This window comes from Schistocerca cancellata, chromosome 4 (assembly GCF_023864275.1).
Source record: "Schistocerca cancellata isolate TAMUIC-IGC-003103 chromosome 4, iqSchCanc2.1, whole genome shotgun sequence".
Classification (NCBI taxonomy): Eukaryota; Metazoa; Arthropoda; class Insecta; order Orthoptera; family Acrididae; genus Schistocerca; species Schistocerca cancellata.
In genome coordinates this window covers 587507792-587532527 of record NC_064629.1, presented here as the reverse complement: position 1 = coordinate 587532527, position 24736 = coordinate 587507792, and the positions used below count along the sequence as shown (strand labels likewise).

The 24736-nt window shown below is 45.2% G+C and overlaps 1 protein-coding gene across 1 annotated transcript in view; it reads left to right on the top strand.

The window, feature by feature from the left end:
- The window catches only part of LOC126184339 (glutamate receptor-like), a 149550-nt gene extending 125112 nt beyond the window's left edge, over positions 1-24438 (top strand). The window contains exon 6 of the mRNA XM_049926716.1: positions 24178-24438. Within this exon, the coding sequence (XP_049782673.1) occupies positions 24178-24438 (261 nt within the window). The remainder of the gene's footprint in view (positions 1-24177) is intronic.
- The last annotated feature ends 298 nt before the right edge of the window (positions 24439-24736 follow it).

The window sequence follows — 24736 nt, the reverse complement described above, 5'->3', positions numbered from 1 at the left end:
AGGCAGAAAAAAAAGAAGAAATGGAGTTGGGGTAAATGCCTCAGAGGGCATTGCACTCTTTGCAATGCTAAGTAATTGACGATTACTAGGTACTCAGTTAATGACGATACTACGTCAATTTCTTTTCGTGTTGTCAATTTCCCTCTTCTGTCATTCTGAACTTTGGTGTATCAAGTGTAACTTTTTTCACTTCTGGAGTAAAGTAGAAGCAGCAGAGGGTAGTGTCATGTTGAAAGCTATAAACAGACAGAAATGTTTGACTGTGGAAGGAAGGGGTAATGTAATTTGAAGTGATTACAGGATGTGGTTGTGAAAATGAAGTAATTAATGATGATTTAAGGTGACTTGGTGTAGTGAGAAGTGTTGTTCTAATGACAAATGGGAAGTGGATTTTGATTTAATTATGTAAAGTTTACTCAAGGCGACATGTGAGGGAACATATTATTAACTGGAGACTAATGAGGAATAAGGAGGTTTAATGCAACCAGAGGTGTGGTGTCATAATGAAATATAGATCATGATGGGGTAAGATGACTTGTTGCCAGAAGATGGCCTGTTGTTCTGATGGAAAGTAGTTAACAGATTTCTGTAATATGGAAAAATAGCCCTCCTGTCAATGTGTGACTTGTTAATCAGATATTACCAACGAAACGTTCACATCATTGCTACGAGGGTATAGTTTTACCGTTTCCAGAAACAGCCTAATCAGTTACACGGCATCTGGGTAGTGGAACTGGAAGGACTGGCAAGAGAATGGCCCAATACGATATGTCGAAACATGCCCTGAAATTTTGTATACAGGAAAAATACACTGAAAAAAAGGACCTGCCAAAATTTTAGCTGCTAAGGCGCTCTGCAAGCATTTTTTAAAAAAATGTGGAAAATTGCCAAATTCGTAGCTCGTCGGGCGGATGGATAAACGTACAGAGTTACGAAATTGTAGCGGACAGCAGATGTACAACATGGCAGGTGCATTCCTTGGTTGACAGCTCAGCGGTAAACAGATGATACGACTCAGCACAATCGAAAAGCGCAGTTTTCGTTGATAGTTTCCCTGAAACAATTGTCTGTAGTTAATCTCCACTCAAATTTGGAAATCATTTAATATCCATAATAATTACCACTTGCTTTTGTGGTAGCGTGAATATTAACAATACAGATAAAACTGAATTAATATTCATTGTTATGTAAATGAAAGATGAAGGAGGGTAGAAAGGAATGGAAAGGGAAGGAAATATTGATGTCAAATGCATCGGGAGTTGATGCAGAATCAGTGATGGCGAGTGAAAAATGTGAGTTGGACCAAGATTCGAACCCGTGAAATCCTGCTTAGTAGGCAGTTAAATTAATCACTGCACCACAAGGACCGATTATTTGTCGTAATTGCTCGGACTATCGGTACGCTACCCGGTCAGCCCACATTCGCACCCAGCGCCACCATTCGCAGCCACAGTCCATGCCCTCCATGTTCGCTACTTTGAGATTCACGCAACATGTCGACCGTAATTGTGCATCTGCACTGAGGCTGGTGGATTCATTGCCCATCGAGGCGAATTAGTTATATGACTGCGTGGTGTCTGTTCTTCCAGACGTGTCCGAAAGAATATATACCATGCATTCAGCTGCTAATCAATTATATGAATGCATATTCCGCATACTGTCTGTTCTTCCACATGTATCCAAAAGAACAGAAATCGGGCATTGTGTCAATATTCACTGTGTTCGAAGCTCAGTGTCAAGCAATGTGCAGACCCGGTTTTGCTTCGTAAAATCTGACACTGAATTGTATATACATGAAAGAAAAACAAAGTCATAAACACGCGCGAAAATGAATATCACAAAACTGTTAAAGAAAAGCTATCCAAAAGATTTACTGTACAGGATGGCCACAAAGTCCCGTTCCCCATTAATAACCACCATAACCCCTTAAACTTGAATAAATAAGTGAACAACATTTCTTTAGGTGAGTTTTCTCGAGATGTGAACCATGTAGAGCCGCTCGTGTGAGGCAATGCACCATTACCGATGGATATCTATGAGACTATGCCCTCCGAATCGCAATTGAGATGAACACTGCTAATTTCAAGTCTCCTGCGACCTGCAGATTCAATCATACAGTAGAAGAAGTAGAAAAACATCGAAATTTACTTCACGTAAAAGTGTAGAGGAAATGCCATTAATTCGTAGGTGACGCGAAGACGAAGCTTGCTGTTGTACCCACATCTGCTGCGACTAACGCCAATAAATCAGGTTTCAGGAAAGAAATGCGAACAAACCGCACTTTATCACTTCGAGTTGAAAAAGACAGAGCCTGTTATGCGATCGAGTAATGCTATATCACATTCATATACAACAATGACAATAATAGGTATGAGTGTATTACTGTTTCAGCTGGTCTATATCTTCCGGGGCCTCAAGGCATATTAGGACCAAAAATGAAGAAGAACTATTTAGTGGTAAAAATTTTATTATCGACCTACTAAAATCTGGAAAAATAGGTAAGAATAATTTTTAACATTTCATTCGAAACGATTTCTAACCAATTGCAGAAACTAGTTCACTGTTTTTGTTGGCCTCTTGGCCTAGACATAAGGATACATGTCTTTCGACGACGACGACGACGACGACGAAAAGACTGTTGACATAATTCAGATTACACCCAGAACAACCGGTGTGACTCTCGACAAAGAATTTTTTTTCATTGCCGAAAGAATTTTTAAGGAAATTGTCGGACAATACAATTTCCTTTAGCTCTGTTACATTTGAGGTTTATCAGTATTCTTACATTTCAGTCATTTGTGCATTACCAGTTTCCGTCAGCACATTTTACGAATTGCTTTAAGAACTCTCGGTATGCGGCACAATAAGCAGAGCAATGGCCAGGACCATTTCTTACACCACCGCAATTCTGGCTAAATAAAACAAGTAATTACGATGACGTGTCTCAAAGCATTAATTTTTCTTTCATTAGGTATTCCCGGTGTAAAGAAAATGTTCATTTTCGTCCTTCAAATGATACTTCGCTTTATTGTAACGACTATGGGGAATAAATAAGGAACTGTCTCATTGTTACTAAAATACACATTATTCAAAACTTATCATATGAACTGTGCTAGAGGAATTGTTACAAAATGATGTATTTGTAAGATATATTTCATTTCAATAAATTATAGTCACGACTGATGGAAGTCATCAGTAATGCAACAACAAACACTGCCTTGATTTATTTTCCTCTGTTAATCACATTCGTAAGAATTACATACGCAAGAGTTTAACTGTCGATAACAACTGCCTCTTATTTAAAACGTCAATGATACGTGACGTTTTCTGTGTGATTTAGGTGCTTCAAATTCGCTTGTGTCACTCCCGATATTAGCACTATATGGTGCTACGCTCTCTTCTCACGGCCGATCGCGCTCTAGGCAGAAATGGCTGTTCAAACCGGTCATAAGTCGTTCTTTGTGCGACAAGAACGAGTAACTTCAACAATTTTTAAAAATTATTTGCAGTGCGTCTTAGGAGCTAAAATTTTGACAGTGCATTTCTTTATTTGTATTCCTCGTTCTCAAAAATTTCAGGGCGGGCTTCAACATGACTATCCCTTGTGAGTCGCAGGTGTCAATTCGTGTCAGCTTCGCACGAAGAATCAGTGGTCATGGGTGCCATTATCCGGTCCGCCCCTGACAAAGCAATCCGTAAGCCAGCCCTCCAATTTAATCATCCTACTTTGGAGCAGGTCTTACAGACTGCACATTCCTTTGAAATTTACCGGGAAGTTGGTCAGCAGCTAGAAAGTTGGGCCGACGTAGCAGCAGTGCAAGCAGTGTAAGGAAATCTACAAACTTCCTCATTCAGTGAGACTAGTGTGACAACCACGAAATAGTATTTATTCGCAGCGAACCCCGAACTATTTCCTCTAAATCTCGCCTGAGGAAGTACTGGTTAAACTCACAGTGGCCAGTATTTCTGTAAAATACACTCCTGGAAATTGAAATAAGAACACCGTGAATTCATTGTCCCAGGAAGGGGAAACTTTATTGACACATTCCTGGGGTCAGATACATCACATGATCACACTGACAGAACCACAGGCACATAGACACAGGCAACAGAGCATGCACAATGTCGGCACTAGTACAGTGTATATCCACCTTTCGCAGCAATGCAGGCTGCTATTCTTCCATGGAGACGATCGTAGAGATGCTGGATGTAGTCCTGTGGAACGGCTTGCCATGCCATTTCCACCTGGCGCCTCAGTTGGACCAGCGTTCGTGCTGGACGTGCAGACCGCGTGAGACGACGCTTCATCCAGTCCCAAACATGCTCAATGGGGGACAGATCCGGAGATCTTGCTGGCCAGGGTAGTTGACTTACACCTTCTAGAGCACGTTGGGTGGCACGGGATACATGCGGACGTGCATTGTCCTGTTGGAACAGCAAGTTCCCTTGCCGGTCTAGGAATGGTAGAACGATGGGTTCGATGACGGTTTGGATGTACCGTGCACTATTCAGTGTCCCCTCGACGATCACCAGTGGTGTAAGGCCAGTGTAGGAGATCGCTCCCCACACCATGATGCCGGGTGTTGGCCCTGTGTGCCTCGGTCGTATGCAGTCCTGATTGTGGCGCTCACCTGCACGGCGCCAAACACGCATACGACCATCATTGGCACCAAGGCAGAAGCGACTCTCATCGCTGAAGACGACACGTCTCCATTCGTCCCTCCATTCACACCTGTCGCGACACCACTGGAGGCGGGCTGCACGATGTTGGGGCGTGAGCGGAAGACGGCGTAACGGTGTGCGGGACCGTAGCCCAGCTTCATGGGGACGGTTGCGAATGGTGCTCGCCGATACCCTAGGAGCAACAGTGTCCCTAATTTGCTGGGAAGTGGCGGTGCGGTCCCCTACGGCACTGCGTAGGATCCTACGGTCTTGGCGTGCATCCGTGCGTCGCTGCGGTCCGGTCCCAGGTCGACGGGCACGTGCACCTTCCGCCAACCACTGGCGACAACATCGATGTACTGTGGAGCCCTCACGCCCCACGTGTTGAGCAATTCGGCGGTACGTCCACCCGGCCTCCCGCATGCCCACTATACGCCCTCGCTCAAAGTCCGTCAACTGCACATACGGTTCACGTCCACGCTGTCGCGGCATGCTACCAGTGTTAAAGACTGCGATGGAGCTCCGTATGCCACGGCAAACTGGCTGACACTGACGGCGGCGGTGCACAAATGCTGCGCAGCTAGCGCCATTCGACGGCCAACACCGCGGTTCCTGGTGTGTCCGCTGTGCCGTGCGTGTGATCATTGCTTGTACAGCCCTCTCTCAGTGTCCGGAGCAAGTATGGTTGGTCTGACACACCGGTGTCAATGTGTTCTTTTTTCCATTTCCAGGAGTGTATATCTGTCAGACGCACAACTCCAACCGCCACTGGCCAAACCATCCTAACAAACCATGGTACTTAACTAACGTGACCATACGTCCCACTTTCAGACTGTCTCTACCGTTGTTCCCAGCCAGAGCGAAAACGTCCCGCTTTTGCAAACAGGCCAAACGATAACTGATTAGATGTACCCCCTACCTGCCTATATTCATTACATTCGAAACGCGAGGGTAACGGCGGCAGCGCGGGCGCCGCGAAGAAGACAGAGCGGATAACATGCGAGAGCGAGACAGATTCTGCCACTCAGCCCGCGAGTGTGAACTTGACGTGTCGCAACATTGTTTAGTTTTAGTTTGTATTGGAGTGTTCGGGTTCACGTGCACAATCAAACAAATCATTCAACCTTGTCGTGTTTGTGTGTTTTTAACATAAGTGTACTTTTATTATTATATTGCAAAATAAGCAACCATTTATAAAAGAAAGGAGTGGTGCACCAGACGTTACGTGTGAAAAGTGTCGTGCTTATTTTAGTGTTGGTCGTGGTGGTACCAGCGATATTGAGAAACATTTATAATCGAAAAACACAGGCTTTCCGATCAAGCTGCTGCTTCCAGGTTGTCAATGCTTGCTTCTTTCTCAAGAAACGATTTTCCCCGACTTCGAAGGATTTGGATGTAGCTGCAACGGAATGCGCATGATCGTATCACAAGGTTCAAGAAAACCACAGCTTTAACTCAAATGTATGTGCCTCTAATATAATTCAAACATGTTTTGAGAAAAAATTTAGATATGCTCGTACAAAATCCCAGCCTATTGTTATAAAAGTGCTGCCACCTATGGTGACGGATGAATTGAAAGAGCATCTTTGTGAATCCCTCAGCACGTAGGTACTTTCGTCAGAGTTGAAATGATTTGAAGCATCGTTAATAAAGATATGCTGCGGGAGCCATTTGAACCATTTTTTATTTAATAATTACACGAAATTTCGTAGAGTTCAGATTGTTGTCACGGAAATGTGTGAACAACTCTACCCAACGGTATTCAGTAGCTGCATTTTTAGCGTTCTAGCTTCATATTTTTTCATCTGTGACGTAGTTGTAAATAAGCGCTATGGGTTCAAATGGTTCAAATGGCTCTGAGCACTATGCGCCTTAACTTCTGAGGTCATCAGTCCGCTAGAACTTAGAACTAATTAAACCTAACTAACCGAAGGACATCACACACATCCATGCCCGAGGCAGGATTCGAACCTGCGACCGTAGCGGTCGCTCGGCTCCAGACTGTAGCGCCTAGAACCTTACGGCCACTCCGGCCGGCAGCGCTATGGGACTTAACATCTGAGGTCATCAGTTCCCTAGAACTTAGAACTACTTGGACCTAACTAACCTAAGGACATCACACACAGGCAGGATTCGAAGCGCCTAGAACCGCTCAGCCACACCGGCCGGCTAATTCTTAAATACGTTTTACGTTTGTCTGGAAGTAGCGCACCTGTCGAAAGACCTTTTTTGTCTAATGAATGAGATATGGACAAGTGACAAAACACAGTTACGTGTCACAGTTTTGAAAGTAATTTTGACTACCAAGATTAACATTAATAAATCATCCATTCGTACTTGAAAACTAGACCCGACATTTTGGAACTGCCGACAAATATAAAACATATGTGACTGCAACTGCAGCCTAATGTTGATTAATTCAAATTATATATAATTAATACATTGTTATCATGTACCTGTTTTTTGAATATACTGTAAACAGTAAAATAAATTTTTCTTTCTAAATTCTGTAAGCGTCCCGCTCTGACAAAATAATAAATGGTCATGTTATACTTAACGCACCTTTTGGATTATGTAGATAGAAGTGGTTAGCTTTTGGTGAAGCCAGTGCCCCCGCTATTTTGCAAAGATGCTTGGAGCAACCAACACAGCAGGTGTATTGCTGCGTAAATTATTTAGACAACACCAATACTCAATACCGCCTGCATAAAACCAATAAATTTTTATGATAATTTGAATGGTTATTAAGTGTTGTTACTATTATTCATAATGCCCTTGAGCTCTGACTACGCTCTCTAGAAAGTTGTTTGTATTACACAATATCGTCGTCACTGGGGCTGCGAGATGGGAACACTTACAAAATGTATAAATTCTTTTTAAGTCCTAAAAGAAGCTGGTCTCAAATGTAACTTAGAGAAATAAATTTTCTTTCAACTGTCTATTTAACACCTCGGCCATACAATCTCAAAATAGGTTCTTAAGCCAACATTTTTCTGTTATTGAGGCACTTCCATGAGAGATTAACATAGAAGAATTATAGTATGAAAAGTGTTAGCGAAATGTTGGGCTGATGCGGTTTATGTTTCTCTTTTATTTCACAGACGTATGGAAATATGTATGCTGCTGTCATAGCAAATAATAGCTGCAAAAATCGAGCTGCTAATATATACCTCATTTTTCCACCTAACTATTTACTTACCTGTTCTTCATTTAATGAGTTGTACATCTCCATAGAGGAAGTGGATGAGCCACTTAATAGGTGGCGTGGGATGCCATTTGCAGGTGCAGGACGCGACCCTAGGGGCGGAATGAATTCAAAAGGAAAGCCGCTCGGACAGAGGGCCAAAAAGGAGAATCTGTGGCCATGCCATTTTGTGCACTACAGCGCCAGGCTGTCAAGTGTGACTCAAAGTCTTTACAATTGCGATCTCCGTCCTTTGGGGCAGGGGCCACTTCCTAAAAAAAACTCGGTTTGGTAATAATGTAGCGCATCAGGCCAACACAAAACAATTGTTTTACGAGCCATTATTTCCGTTAAAAGAACATCGCGGTGGTGCATAAACCTGTGGATCTTTTGTGGGGCATTCTCGAGCAGAGAGGCATGCAAATTTTTCGGAACATTTGGACTTGGTCCGCAGACGCGGACAGAGACAACTGGACGAGAAGTACATACTTGCGTTCAAGAGTCAGCTCGTCACATCTTTCATGAGCTGTTGCTGCCAGCAGGCCACAGCAGTTTTAATTCTGAGTCGGCATTATGTTGAGAATAGCTTCCAAACAGAGGTATCACGGAAGGAGAATGGTTAAATGTTTCCTTTAGCTTCTTTTAAACTTAAATAGATAACCAGACGTGGTATCATTGCTTGTCATAGAGGGACCATTCATGACTAAGAGGGTTTGGATATTTGCATGTAAAATAAATACTTTGTTTCCAGATATAATGGGAGCAATTATTAGCGATTATGTGTTTGAGGTGAAGACCTATTGAGATGATTATCAACTCGTATCCGAACCGCTCCTTGTGGGCCTTTTAAACACATTTAAGATGCCGTTAAGTTATCTCGGTGTTCACTGCTTGTATTTCCTTTTCTTGTTTTTGTATCTGTTCAAATGGCTCTGAGCACTATGGGACTCAACTGCTGTGGTCATAAGTCCCCTAGAACTACTTAAACCTAACTAACCTAAGGACATCACACACATCCATGCCCGAGGCAGGATTCGAACCTGCGACCGTAGCTTTTGTATCTGTAAATCACATTAATGTGAGCTTCCAGTTGGTACGTGTGCTCACAAAGAGCGAATAAAATTGGGTTATTCTGGACCAGTATTATCAGTATAGTAGATAGATAACCTTCCCTCGTTATTAATCAATTACAAATCTGTGAGAAATATCACCCAGAACTTATTTAAAATGTCGTTTCCTTTCTTATTACGCAATCTGTTGCACAGCAAATCTGACTATGTATCTAAGTTTAGGGGAGCAATCTGTCTTCCGCTCAGTCCAGCTGGAATAGGTTATAAAAGTGATCTAATGAGTCGTTGGCTGTAGTCGGTGTCTTGCACGTCCTTTATGGGAAAAGTAACGTACAGCAGTAAATTCATTCTTCAAGCGGCCCAAATTTTGTACCCTCTAAAGGCACTATGTCATAAAGGGTTCCTTTCATTTAGTCAGGTAGGTGCGACAAGGTGTTCAGCACCCTTAAAAACAAAGTGCGCTGCACTCCTTGCTTGGCTGCTTTCCAACCAGGCACACAACTTCTGTTGGCCACTGATGCCTCCCAGTATGGGATACGAGCAGTACTGTCACATTGCGATCTTGATGATTCCAAACACCCGACTTCATCTTGCAATAGACAACTTCCCTATCACCAGCAACTGCGTCATCAATGCCACAGGCAAACATGCTGTCCTGCAGTGCACCCACTGTCACATGCACTGAAGAGCCAAAGAAACTGCTACACCTGCCTAATATCATGTAGGGCCCCCAAAAGCACTCAGAAGTGCCGCAACACTACGTGACATGGACTCGACTAATGCCTGAAGTAGTGCTGGAGGGGCACAGTGAATCCTGCAGAGCTTTCCATAACTCCATAAGAGTACGAGAAGGTTAAGATCTCTTCTAACGAGCATGTTGCAAGGCATCCCAGATATGCTCAATAATGCTCATGTCTGGGGAGTTTGGTGGCCAGCGGAAGTGTTTAAACGCATAAGAGTGTTCCTGGAACCACTCTGTAGCAATTCTGGAGTGGGGTTGGTGAGCTGATAAGCCATCCATGATGGACGGTTGCTCGGCTGTGGGTGCATGGAGCAGCTCTACATCCTGCTAGTCCGCAGGGGCATGCTGGTGTCTGCTCATGACATGACTGCTGCCAGTGCTGGACATGCAACCGCCAGTGTTACGTCACGAAGAACCCTGGAACATGTGAGCTGAAGTGTGCTGTTTCTTGCACTGGGGATGAGAAAAGATGGGTAGCATAGGCATAGGATGGCAGGGCGTGGGGTTCAGTAACAAGTTATGGTCGCCAGTGTGATGATGCTGGGCTTATCAGCCTTGCTGTAGGTGCTCGTCCAAGTGAGGGTATATCTGGTTCTGATGGCAAGCAATCTGCAGGACAGACGACTGCAGCGCGAACAGGCACTGACTGCGCTGCTGCTACTGTATGACTACCAGAACCCAATGCTCTCTGCAGCCAACGATATGGGTCCAAATCCAGAACCCTTTCTTGAACATTAATGATAGTGTAGTGTCGTGGAATAGTAAAGAGTTGGAAACGTGGAATATTGTCAAAGTTTCGTTGCCTATGCCGAGAGCCAGAGGCAGTAGGTTAGCCAAGAGGTAGGAGGATTGCACATATATCGGAATGTGTCGTCACGCAGGGGCAATGGCCTGGTTACTCACAACAGGTGCGAGAGAATTGCTTAGTACGCGGGTTTGTGTTAGACGGAGACTTTCGTAGAGTGCAAGACAGCGGTATAGCGTCAGCTGTACTGCATTTCACAACTTCGCGTAAGTCTGCCGTAACAACACGTAACTCTGTCGCAAGAACACCTAAGGGGCGAGTACGACAGATGAATGAGCAGTACAAGTGGAACGAATGCGTTCATTACAAACGAGCATGACGTCAGGACGTCGCTCGTGCTTCCTTTAAATACGCCAGCTTTGATAGCAACAAGGCACTCGCAGTTAGACTTGCAGTTAGATGTGTACTGGGTCACTGCGTATCACTCAGCTCGGTCATCGACATGTTAATCTTTATTAAGGAGATGTTGCAGTAAAGGCGGCCCATCCAGCAGCAGACGTGAGGGGACAGTACTAGCTCTGGTCCTCTCTGCTGCCGCTGTCAATCATCAACCCAAGATTAGCAGACATCGCGGCAGACTCGCTCGCCGCCAATGCTGACCACATCAGTGAGCCGTCGTCGAGATCGTGCGGGGCCTAGGTCCTATGCATCAGCCGTCACAACCGGCTGAGCCGACGACGCTGGGGGACTGCAGCCCATTCCACCCGTCCACCGCGGACGAGCTACCAGGAGGAGCAGGGAAGAAGAGGGGGTGGGATAGAGTACACTCCGCACTACGAGAACGCCTCTCGTGCCGACAGCGCCGGGACTCCAACCCGAAGCCTCATACGTGCAGCGGCTTGCTGTCCGCAGCCGAGCCAGCCGGCCAGCCAGGCGCCACCAGCCACGCGCGGCAGAAGTACGAAGTAAGGATATTCCTTCGCTATGTCACAGCACGCGGTGCTGCGCTAGCAAGACTGTGCGGCCCGGAGCTGGTGTCATCGCTATGAGTCAGCGAGGACTCGGGAAGGTCGTTGATATCATCCAGCCGCATTGTACTCGGCAGGAATAAAGGTGTTATGAATTAATAATGTTTCTTTGGCGTTTCTGACGCGTCCACAGCCATTTCCTAGCATCCTGACAACTGGAGAGGTCACCGCTCGGCCATCCAGTCCACCGTTGGCGACCGGGACCACCGGGGCGCCTACAATAGGCAGCCTTTTAGCAGGTGAGGTGAGGGTACCAGCAAATACAGCAGGATACGAGGCTGGCAACCATGAAGAACTTCTTCAAATGGCTCTGAGCACTATGCGACTTAACTTCTGAGGTCATCAGTCACCTAGAACTTAGAACTAATTAAACCTAACTAATCTATGGACGTCACACACATCCATGCCCGAGGCAGGATTCAAACCTGCGACCGAAGAAGTTCTGCTGGAAGTTTGTCTGTAGAATATGTGAATCTATAAGAACTTATCTGTGGGTATATCCTCGACATATTTCCTCATTTGTTGCTTGAATGTGTGCATTACTCACTACACCAGTGTGGCTTGTTGTTTGGCACATCTTCTGCAAGCACACTCTAGTTACTCTACGTGGTTCTCGATGCCTGGTCAGTGGACATGACGACAGGCTAATACTATGTTGCACAACGTTCCTTAATGGCTTTGATGAAGTAACTTGAGGATATCTGGTTGTAGTGATGCCTCTATAACTACTATTGGTGCATCGCCTTCCCTTGTGAGCAAACTGAAGCCGCCTACCAAAATCGATCGATCCAATAATAATAAATAGTGATACACACCTCTTTTCAGAGTAGGACGTTCAGGCCACCGAAGTAATACACTCAAGCGCCAAATAAATTGGTACAGGCGTGCATATTCAAATAGAGAGAAACGTAAACAAGCAGAATACGGCGCTGCGGTCGGCAACGCCTATATAAGACAACAAGTACCTGGTGTAGTTATTAGATCGTTACTGCTGCTACAATGGCAGGTTATAAAATTTAAGTGAGTTTGCACATAGTGTTATAGTCGGCGCACAAGCGATGGGACACAGTCTCTCCCATATAGCGACGAAGTGGAGATTTTTCCGTATGACAATTTCAAAAGTGTACCGTGAATATCAGGAATCCGGTAAAACATCAAATTTCCGACATAGCTGCGGGCGGAAACAGATCCTACAAGAACGGGACCAACGACGACTGAAGACAATCGTTCAACGTGACGGAATTGCAACTCTTCTGCAAACTGCCGCAGACTTCAATGCTGAGCCATCAACAAGTGTCAATGTGCGAACCATTCAACGAAACATGACCGATATGGGCTTTCAGTGTACCCTTGATGAAAGCACGACACAAAGCTTTACGTCTCGCCTGGGCCCATCAACACCGACAACACCGACATTGGACTGTTGATGACTGGAAACATATTGCCTGGTCAGTCGAGTCTTGTTTAAAATTGTATAGAGCGGATGGACGTATACGGGTATGGAGACAACCACATGAATCCATGGGCTCTGCATGGCAGAAGGGGACTCTTCAATCTGGTGGAGGCTCTGTAATGATTAGGGAGTGTGCAATTGGAGTGATATTCGTCTAGATACGACTGACAGATGGCACGTACTTAAGCATCCTGTATGATCACTCGCATCCATTGTGCATTCCGACGAACTTGGGAAATTCCAGCAGGACAATGTGACAACCAATGGTGGTGCCTGCACTAGTGCTTCGGAGCACACCGTTCATCGTGCATTGATGAACATGGAGCTCCGCTGCAGACCACCTCTACGTGTTCGCATGTGGACCCAACGACATCATCAGTTACGGTTGCAGTGGGTACAAGACCATCGGGATTGGACCATCATCAATGTGAACGTGTCTGCTCTTCGCTAAGAGTTACGATAGTAGCGCTACTATAAGAATGTAAATCAGGTTTGCTTTAAATACATGTTGTGACGATCATGAGTGTTAGTTACCTTTGAGACTGAACATGGTCTGTGTATGTTAGTGAAGAATTTCTTTAAGACGACAAAGACACCTTTCATCAAAACTTAGTGAGTTTAAATGAGGTCGTGTAATAGGGCTATGAGAAACAGGATATTCTGCGATATTATAGCCACTGTACATGATTGCTGTCAGCGGTGGTCACGAGAATGTATGATCGCAAGAACAGCGGACTCTGTGGCCTCGTGGCACTACCGAGAGGGAAGGCCATCATGTTTATCATATGGATCTGGCGCATCATACTGATTCATCAGCAGCAATTCGAGCAGCAGTTGGCACCACGGTGACACAACAAACTGTTTCAAATCGGTTACTTCACGAACAGCTCCGAGCCATACGTCCTGTAATGCACATTTCACTGACCTTAAACCACCGCCATTTGCGACTTCAGTGTTGCCTAGTGAGAGCTAATTGGAGGGCAGCGTAAAGGTCTTCTGTGTTTTCTGATGAAAGCTGGTTCTGCCTCGGTGGCAGTGATGACCGTGTGTTGATTAGAAGGAAGCCAGTTGAAGGCCTGCAACCAACCTGCCTGGTGCTAGGCGCACTGGATCAATACCTGGAGTTATGGTCTGGGATGCGATTTCGTATGACAGCAGGAGCTCTCTCGTGGCTATCCCAACCACGCAAATTAATTGTCAGCTTGATGATTCGACCAGTTGTGCTGTCATTCATGAACAGCATTCCAGGACATGTTTCTCAATAGCGTAACGCTCGCCCACATACCGTTGTTAAAACGCAACATGCTCTACAGAGTGTCGAAATGTTGCCTTGGCCAGCTCGATCACCAGATCTGTCTCCAAATAGAGCACGTATTGGGCGTCATCGCAGGACAACTCCAGTGTCATCCACAACCAGCACTAATCGTCTCTGTATTGACCAACCAAGCGTATCAGGCATGGAATTTCATTGCACAAACTAGCACTATGCATGCATTCAACATTCTGGCTGTTACACCCGTTATTTATGAACCAGCATTTCATATTTACAATGGATTATCTCTGCTTACATCAACCTGTGATCTTGTAATATTAATCACTTAAATATATTACCTAGACAGATGTATTCTCGATATTTCATTAGTCTACATGAACTATTTTTTGGAACTGCGATTTTTTTCTGTCAGTGTATATATAAAGCAGACTTTAGGTATGTATGTCTACGGTCTGCTTCCGACCCCTGGATCGATTTCAGCCAAATATGGCATACAAACGTAAAACTTCACAAATATTAGCGGTGTGGTGTTTATAAACTCCTAGCTCCAATAGGAGTGGAAATATAGGGAGGGCCGTGTTTTCTTCAGCCTCTATTGTAGAAGCTGTCGTGCAAAATATGTGTGTTGTGAAGAAGCAGTGTAGGCTTGCCTTATCAAGCTGTTTTGCATGGCAAGGATAAGAAACAGTCTTCAACCCCACTTATATAGGCTGTCCTGGATGACAATCTGGTTGTGCTGGAGTAGTGTCAGCCTGGTTTATCGACCAGCTTTGCATCGCGGTGTGTACATCAGGGGCAAATAAATAATTTTCAAGCCACTGATGTGTAGCATTCTATGCAAGCAGGCATGTTGAGTGGGTATTATCAATCTGCTTATTTTAAACTGTAGTGCAATGAATACATGTACCAATGTGTATGGCGGGAAAAAGGTTGAGATATACAAAGGAGGGAACAGACAGAGCACCTGGGAGGAGGAAATGGACACAGAGAAGGTAGGCGGGAGGGATCTGTGAAGCAGGTGGAACACTTAAATCGCTAGTGGACAGGTGGAAAAGGAAGAGGGGAAAGTGGAGATGGAAAGACAGAGGGGCAGGAGGAGATGGAAAGACATAAAATGACGAGGAAGATATAGACAGATTGCTGTGAGAGGATGAGGTGGACAAAGAGAAGGAGGAAGAGATGTACATGGAGTGGGTGAGGAAAAGGTTCATTCAGTACATGTATTAAACACATATACAGGCAAAGTTGCAGGAAAACGGCTAGTATATACACTGATGAGCCAAAACATTATGACCACCTGCTTAATAGCTTGTTTGTTCATCTTTGGAACGAAATACATCAATGATTTGCGTATCAGGGAACCGATAGCTTCTTGGTAGGTTTGTGGAGGTATATGGCATTGGGCATCTATGCAAGGTCATGTAATTCGCGTAAATAACGGGCCGCTGATCTGTGTACACGGTAATGGCGTCCGATAGCGACCCAGATGGGTTCCATACGATTTACATCAGGCGAATTTCGTCGCTGAGACATCAACGTGAGTTCACGATAACGCTTCTCAGACCACTGCAACACGGTTCTGGCTCCGAGACACAGTTTTATTGCTGAAAGATGACATCGCCGTCGGGGAAGATGCGGTGAGAGGGGCCGCGCAATCCGTGACATGGCTCCTTAGACCGTGTGCCCACTCCGGGCGGCCTTTGATTACTACCACAGATGTCATGCAAGTGCATGAGAATGTCTCCCACAGCATAATAATGGTCCCACCAGCCTGTGTCTGTGGTGCGCTGCACGTTTCGAGCTGCCGCTCACCTAGATGAGGGCGTTTGTTGAGACGACCATAGACCTAGTGTAGCAAAAATGGCACGAAATTTGAACAGACATCATCTTTCAGATGTAGAAACACACCTGTCAAGTTTCGTTTATATCGCACAACTCCTTCTTGTTGTTGTGATTTTCTTTCCATCAGTGTATATTTGTCTTTTCCCCAGAGATTCACCTGCATACTTGTTCTTGTATGTCACATACAATGCGCACATCTCATGGCCCATATCCTCCTTCCCCTTCTCTGCCCATCACCTCCTCATCTCTCTATTTGTACATCTCCTTGCGCTTCTCAGCTCATCTATTCTTTCCTCCCCTCTTTCTGTCCATCTCCTCCACCTCCTCTCTCTCTCCTTTCCTCTGTGTCTTAACATCCCCTCCCTCTCCCCCTCTCCCTACCCATCCCCTCCTTCCCCTCTGCCTCCCTATCCCCCCTCCTGCTTCTAATCTCCCCTCATTTCCTCATCTACAAATCTCAACCTTCCCCCAGGCATCCTCATCCACATGTGTAGCCCCTGCAAAAGAGGTCGATGAAGCAGCCTGGTACTACACTCAGAACATGCCTTCCATGCAGCACAGCCTATATCCCAAGGGTTTGGAAACCTACTTTACCTCAAGATGTGAGGTAAAGCAGTCAATAAAGGAGGCGGACTATTCCGACACAACACACCTGTTTTGCTGGACAGCCTGCATGTTGGTGGAAAACCATTTCTTGACCCTGCTGTGTAGGCTGCCTTGGAAAGCAGGTCGATATGAACCATCAATACTAATACCACACAACGTATCTGTCGAGTAGGATAGTCTATACTTCAGAGCCTTAAAAACGTCACGTGTCTGCACCTCCATAAATATTAGAGCTAGAACTTTATAAACCCCCCTATGTTGGTCCTCTCAGTGTAAAAAGTTTCTGTGCCTAATTTTATCCACTTCATTCCAGGGGCCGGACAAGATTCCTTGCATGCACATATATATTCTCACCTTTATATAAAGACTAATTTTTTCTTCCCTGTGGAGTTACCTGCACATGTATTCCACACATATATTGAGAACACTTCCTCCTGCTCCTCCTCCTCCTCCTCCTCTCTCTCTCTCTCTCTCTCTCTCTCTCCACCTATTTCTCCCTCTGTCTGTCCACCTCATCCTCCAACCTCTATATGTCTGTCTCCTTCACCCACTCTCTTTGTCTTCATCTCCTCCTCCCCCTTTCTTTGAACACTTACTCCACCCTTTCTGTGACCATATCTTCCTCCTCCCTCCCGTTGACAACATCCCCCTTCCCCTCTCTCTTTCATATCCGCCTACACTTTTCCACTCGCCCATAAACCCTCTACGCTTTACACCAGCATAATCCTCCTCCCCTCTTTCTGTTGATTTTCTCGTCCCCCTTGCTCTGTTCATCTCCTCCTCTGTCAGTCTCAACGCGTCCCCAGCAATGCTTATTGGTATCCGTAGCCCCTGCAATACAGTTCAGTAAATCAAGACAATACTACTGCGACCATACACTTGTCACACAGGGCAGGTTACACATCAGGGGCTTGAAAACCATTTATTTTCCACTGACATACACGCTGCCATGCAATGCAGGTTGGTAAAGCAGACCAATACACTCCTACATAACACACCTGCTGGAAAACTGTTTCCTGCCACTGATCCGTAGGCTGCCCTATAAAGTAGATTGATTTGGTTGGCCGATACCGTTCCCATATAACATGCCTATCATACAAGACAGACTATACACCAGGGGTTGGGAAATCTACGTTTTGGCTCGTATCTCTGCTCGTTTTGGATCCAAGAGGTTATAAAGCCACATTGCTGACACTCGTGAGGTCTGCTGTTTCTGTGCCAAATTTTCTGTGCGGATAAAATTTTCACTGCCAGTATTGGGCCGGCAAGGGAGAGAAGTGTGATGGCATGAACTTTCTGGATTAAATTCCAAACTTCTCTGCAGTGTCTCCTGACGACGTGTCATTGACACTATTGATGTTGATCCATACACTGAACTGGGACTTTAAAGTCGGCTGTCCCATTGGTGCATTTCGAGAAGTGTAGGGTATGTGCCGACAGTGGGTTCCACCCTCTCCCTTCCTACCATCCATAACAATCCAAACCCAGCATTACGTTGTACAAACACTCATCACTATCATCCATATGTCACTGATACACACTTAACACTTCATTACAGCGCGGAGGAAGGCAATGGCAAACCACATCCACTAGGACCTTGCCATACGTGGCGTTGCACGATTCGTGAATCTGTTCCCCCTACACTCATTTCCCAAGTCTCTATAATATAAAGCGAAAAACTATCACTTTATCGATAGGATACCTATATTGAGTTTACCCACAGTAGTTGTTGAAATTATTGCAAAGCTAAGTCTTTTTATAAGGATACTGAGGTAGGTGTTCTTGAGTGACCTGTCAGCCTGATAATGTTTTTATGGTATCTAATAGGTGATTACTAGATGTTTTTATTAGCTCAAGTACCTTTGAAACAAAACATCACAGATTTTTTATATATGTCACTGTAATTTGAAAATTTTGGTATGGAGTTATTATTTTAGTATTTTTTGTGTAACTGTGTGTTTAGCTTCTCTTATTCAATTTTGTAATCAGAGATTCATTAGCTTCATTTGGCGTGGCCCACAGCAGGATGCAGGTCCAGCCAGTGGCTCTCATGGACATGGGTAGGAAGAAAGTATCACCTGCAACCAGGGGCTCTGCTTTTGCCTGCCCAGCAAGTGGTTACCACAAATGGTGCAATGTGGTTCAAGCCCCTCAGTCCACAGCCTTCTTTTTGTATTTGCACTTCTAACATGGATACCACTGCCTGTGGCAGGAGCCCAGGAGCCCGGGATGTCTCATTATTAATTATTACCTACCACAACAGCAAACACCAGGCACCCCACTCACAGCACAGTCTCAGTCAACTTAACACCTCAGGGCCTCTCAACACACATCTGACTTATTATTATGCACCCTACACTGAAACATGCAACATACATGCCTCCCTCCAGTGTTCTGTCTTTTTTTTGTTGTCCTTAGTGATAGGCACAATGCAATGACTGTGGGAATTCTGGATATTGTGTAAGTAATACTTTATTTACATATCTTTTGAAGAGTAAAGTTCTACATAATGTAGATTCTGGTAGACACAACTAAAAGCTCTTGATCTCATAGTTATATGACGAAGTCAAAGTCTGTCATGTCATAGGTTCTGTCAGTCACAGCAAAACGTAAACTCACACTCTGTCGCCGAGAAGAGTTCTAGTCCTGTGACACTAGATCTGGGGAAGGTCTGTGTTGGATGAGGCAAAAGCTCCAGTGGTGATGGCTGGAGGCTTGGTGTGCTTGTTGTGGAATACCTTCCATGATGACTGCTGGTACAGTGTTGCAAAGCACTTAAGATCCAGAGGTGGGGTTCGACTGGTCACAGCTGTTGACCTCAGAGGGATTGAGAAGCTGGGCACAGCCAGTGTGACCTCAGTGGGAGGTCAGAGTGAGCTGACTCTAGCGGTCAGCCAGCATGTTAAATATACAGCTGGTGGAAGGAAATCTCCACAGCGTTCTGTGAGCATGTGATTCGAGAATGCAACATAGTGCCTGCAACTGCACCGTCAGTGTCATCGATGTGAATTCTGCTGTTGGCAAGGCTGGCGCCTCTTTTGGCACCTGCTACGGATTTACTTGTCAACAGGCATGCTTATGTTGTCAGCTGTAGTGTTGCTGTATACACATTGATTGTGCAACAGTATTTTGATTTTTGGTGTATGTACTGTCACTGAAAGAAAACACTTGCTGTTTTCTTGCACACGGCCACCTGCTGGTCATGGATTTTGTACATCTACATCTACATTTACATGGTTACTCTGCAGTTCACTCTTAAGTGCCTGGCAGAGGGTTCATCGAACCATTTTCATACTACTTCTCTACCATTCCACTCTCGAATAGCGCGTAGGAAAAAGGAACGCCAAAATTTTTCCGTTCGAGCTCTGATTTCTCTTATTTTATTATGATAATCATTTCTCCCAGTAGCTGTAGTGGCAGGATATGCCATCTGTTCCTCTTTAAGGAGGAAAGTACCATGATGTTTAACAGAGGTCCTGCATCCCTTCTCCCTTAAGGAAAAGATAGCGAAGCTATCTTTATGTTGGCCAAAGATCCTGCAGCTCTTCCCCATGAATGGAGAAAGCAGGGACAGCCCCACAATGAGCTCCCAATGTTGTTGGGTGTTCACATGGAAGAGGTGCCTCCCTTGGGGCGACATGGGAAATGTCCAAGGGTGTGGGGAGCTTCTGCTGGCTGCAGTTCTGTCTCTCAGAATCCAGGACCCAAGGCTGAGTAGTAGTTTCCAGAGAGGTTTTAGACAGCCTGGACATGGCTGTAAAAGGAATATGGCACAGCATTCATTGAAAAACAGAACCTAAAAATAAAAGATCGTGGTTGTAGCAGGACTGAGCCCTGTACGCGTACCATCTGGCGTGGGCCAGTACATGGCATAAAGCAGTCCGTCAGGAAGAAAATTCAGGGCTGGAGAAGAGCAGCTGATGACCAATGGAGGCCATACTTGGTGACGAGCATAAGCCATTTGTTGAGGTTTGAGGTGTTCCATGGGCAATGGTGGCACCATCAGATGGAAGAGCCAGAAGGGACCAGCCTGGTGCATTGAATGGTGTGGACTACAAGTTGATAGGTGGCCATCAGCGGCGAAAGGACTGTGGGCTTCGAGATCATGCATGAGGAACACAAGGAAAGACTGGTAGATTTTCTCAGGAAGACAAGAACAATGGCCAAGAATGAGTGGTGTGTGTAGGAGGTCATGAATAGAAAGGACCAATAGGGAGTCCTCGAGAGACATTAAACACGCCACGGAAAGGGAGGTGTGCACAGGACCATGGGAATAGCAGGCACAGGTAAAAGTCCTGAAAGGATGAAGTCATGGTAAGAGAGAAGTGCACAAGAGTCAGAGAATGCACAGAGTTGAGCCATGAATAGTATGTGCTAGAGGGTACCAGATCTACACAACATAAATGAGAATAATAAGGTGAGAGAGCAAAACACGAAAGGAGGGAAGGAAAGCAACATGCTGTAGCAAGGCACACAGAAGAGAGGTGGCACAAAGTGCTGCACTGCCCTCGTGAGGGTGGCTGGCAATGGCAACAATTTCTTGGTGAAGGCACAATGTGGCAGGGCAGTGATTTGCATGGGTGTGGGAATGCACTATTCAGGTGGGACAACGGTAGCAACGAGCCATCCATTGTGTACTGAAGTAGTTGGAGGATATATGGAAGAGGGGAGAAGTCGAAGCATTGGAGGAAACAATGAGGCCAGAATAGTGTCACTCAGAACCGAAATGTGAGCAGGCCACAAAAAGGTGCCCTACCCTCATGAGAAAGGTTGGCCATTGCTGCATTTTCTTAGCAAAGGTGCAAAGTGGCAGGCTCAGCTGAGTGAAGGGCAGCAGCTGGTAGGGACACTGGTGGCAGACGATTTTGGTGACAGTGAAATGGACACTTTACCCTCATTGACAGCCAATGGGTCTTCAGTGGTATGCATACACCTAGCAATATGAAGTGGTTAAATTCTGTCATGATGTAGGTCGTGCTTGTCACTGCTAGGCACAGATTCACAGTCTAAGTTCCACAGAAGAATAACAGTCCTGGGCCACTGAATCCGCGGAAGCCCAGCACTGGAGGAGGCAAAGGCTGAGAGAGTGATGGCTGGTGGCTCAGTGTGGCTGCTGTGGAGTGGCCAGTGAAGCGGCATGATGAAGTGGTGTAGAGCCAGAGGCTGAGCTTGGCTTGAAAGAGCCAGTCAACTCAGAGAAACAGATCACTGGCCAAGCCTTGCATAACTTCAGCGAGAGTCCGGCGTGAGCTGACTGGTAGCAGTCGAGCAGTGTCTTAGATATACAGCCAGCAGAATTATACAGATATTATACAGATATTTGTAAGGCACACGGTGAGCACCACTGCTTTCATCAATGAACGCACTGATGGTAGCGAGGCTGATGACACAGGCTAGAGGTTGACCTATTAACAGGCACTCTTATGTTTCTGGCTGTGTCATACACATGGTGCACATGCATCAGGCCACGTGGGGTAGCCATTCGGTCTGAGGCGTCTTGTCACGGTTCTTGGGGCTCCCCCCCCCCCCCCGTCCGAGGTTCGAGTCCTTCCTCGGGCATGAGTGTGTCTGTTGTCCTTGGAGTCAGTTAGTTTAATTAGTGTGTAAGCTTAGGGACCGATGACCTCAGCAGTTTGGTCCCATAGTCCTTACCACAAATTTCCAATTTACATGCATCAGTATTTGCATTGCTGACACATACGCTGTCTCCGACAGAAGATACTTGCTGTACTGGAGTACAGGCACCAGCTGGTTGTGCGTGTCGTACTAGGAACTAAGAGGCAGGTGAATGGGCAGAATATGGAATCCCTTCCCCCTTAAGAAAAAGATGGTGAAGCCATCATGATGTTGGCTGGAGATCTTGCATCCCTTCCCCATTAAGGAAAAGATGGTGAAGTTGTCTTGATGTTGATTGGAGATCCAGCACTGCTCTCCTTTTCATCTCAGGTGGCTGCATGGAAAAAAAAAGACAAGTGTGGTTCTCCTTTTCAATTCCAGTGGCTGTATGGGAAGAAAAGCATATGTGTTCTGGGTGTGAATTTTCTTTTCAGATCACACAGTTATGCTTTGCTCATGACACAGTTGTAGAACATCCAGAATTGTCCCACAATCGACAGGACCCCAGCCACAGGTCTTTTTCTACCCTTCCTACAGCTGGCTGTCCATCTGGTGCCCACAGCTCACGATTCTAGCTGGCAGCCCTGCACATCTCTAGCTCGGGTGAATTTGACAGCCATCTCCCACATCACACCCTTGGCAGGTGGACGCTGCTACATGGTTCACACACAGCTCTAGTGTCTTTCACTGAAATTGTTTATAAATAACTATAATAATAATAGGACACAGAGGCACAGCCCTCCAAAATTGTTTAGCGTATACACAGGGAGGGAAGAGGGAATGAAAGTGTTGGGGAATTGTGGGATAATGGGGGAACTGTGCTGGAGGTAGAGGAATTATAGAGGAATTGTGGAACGGGGTGACTTTTAAGAGGGAAGGAATGATTTTGAGGGGTGACCTTGAGGAGAGGATGGGTCAGACTCACCTGATGCAGATGATCGCAAAACTGTTCCGGAAGTAGTGGCACCCACTAGTCACCTCTATTTGAGACTTAGCATAAGACTTTGGACATAAGTGCTGATGAAATAGCAACGGAACATCTGTGACTGATTTAGTATGAGAAGCCACCAAGTTCTAATTGAGCTGTATTCAGTCAGTGCCATTTGGTTAAGAGATTTTCGTAGCTGCTTGACATAAATCATTTACTTTTTCTGACATGCTGTGATCACTGCCGCTGTTCAGTAGCGCAGTGCCGTGTTAAGGTTTCGATTTCATTTCCAAATCGTAATAAAACTGACTCTGAGGTCATAATTAAGATAGCCAATAATTTTAGTAAATATTATCTTTCCAAGAGTGTTCGCAGGATCTCTTACTCAGATAGATGCCGTTTTGAGTATAGCCTGACTTACTCTCTTCATACACCACAGAAATCCATGATTTGTCAGCAATAATCAGAGCCCTGTCTATTCTTGTATTAAGTCACACTAGTGCATTATCAAGACGGAGTTGATCGTCGTGCCAGGACAGATGCGATAGCTGTTCAAGTCACCGTCTGTTACGTAAGTCCAGCCACTACATATACTGTTCCCAGCTCCTTGCATTATCACTTACTGACTCTTCTAAGTAAAAATCATGTAAATGGTGTGTTTAAATATCTCTGCCGATAAATGGAACTATCATACTTTTATTGTTTAAGAAATGTAGCCCAACCAAGTGTAGTGTACGCCTGAAAGAGAAAATGTATATTTTCAAACTTCTGGTGGAGCAGTATAACTTGTCCGTAATTCTTGTACATCGTCTCTCCATGGAGGAGGCTGATGCATACGTTAAAATAATACATTTAATTTTCAACTTTCCATTTGCCTTGAGTACACAAATTGTTCAATTTCCTGCACACTGAAGCACAGGAGAACCATAGCAGACTCACCGTGCGCTTGATTGGACTACATGAAAAGGCAGTAGTAGTATTACATTTATTTATAACATATCTAATGGTAAATTGCATTTAATGCACAGACTTCGGCTGAACCAGTCTTAAGGACAATTTACAAGAAGCTGATAAAACCAAATGAGGCTTCACTTCCGAAGACCCAGGAAGATGGCCTGCAAGAGACGTGTATGAAGCATACAGCGTTCATGATGCCATGCCAGTCAGCCAAAGCTCTGCTGTCCAAGATTCACTGCAGCACACTGGCTCTCCCATCTCGCTATTTCAGAGTAGTGGGCGCTATGGTCTTCCCGAAGAACAGCACACACCGCAGGATAATTAACCAGTAGTGAGTAAACTAATGCATTATTGTTTTTGAAGTAAGAACAGTAGAACTTATGCTTCACGAATTAAATTTTAATTTGTACCATATCTAATTTACATATCGACTGAGCATGCAGCTGTCCAGGTTTAGGTTTCTGTGATTTCCCTAAATTGCCTAAGGTGGGATGATGCTTTTGAGAGACTCGTCGTGAGACGAGCTAATGAGCGAAGTACGGCAGTGGTTAAGATACTAGACATGCATTGCACGGGAGCAGAACTGAAATCCTCCTCCAGCTATTATGTTTTAGGTTTTGCATAGTTTCC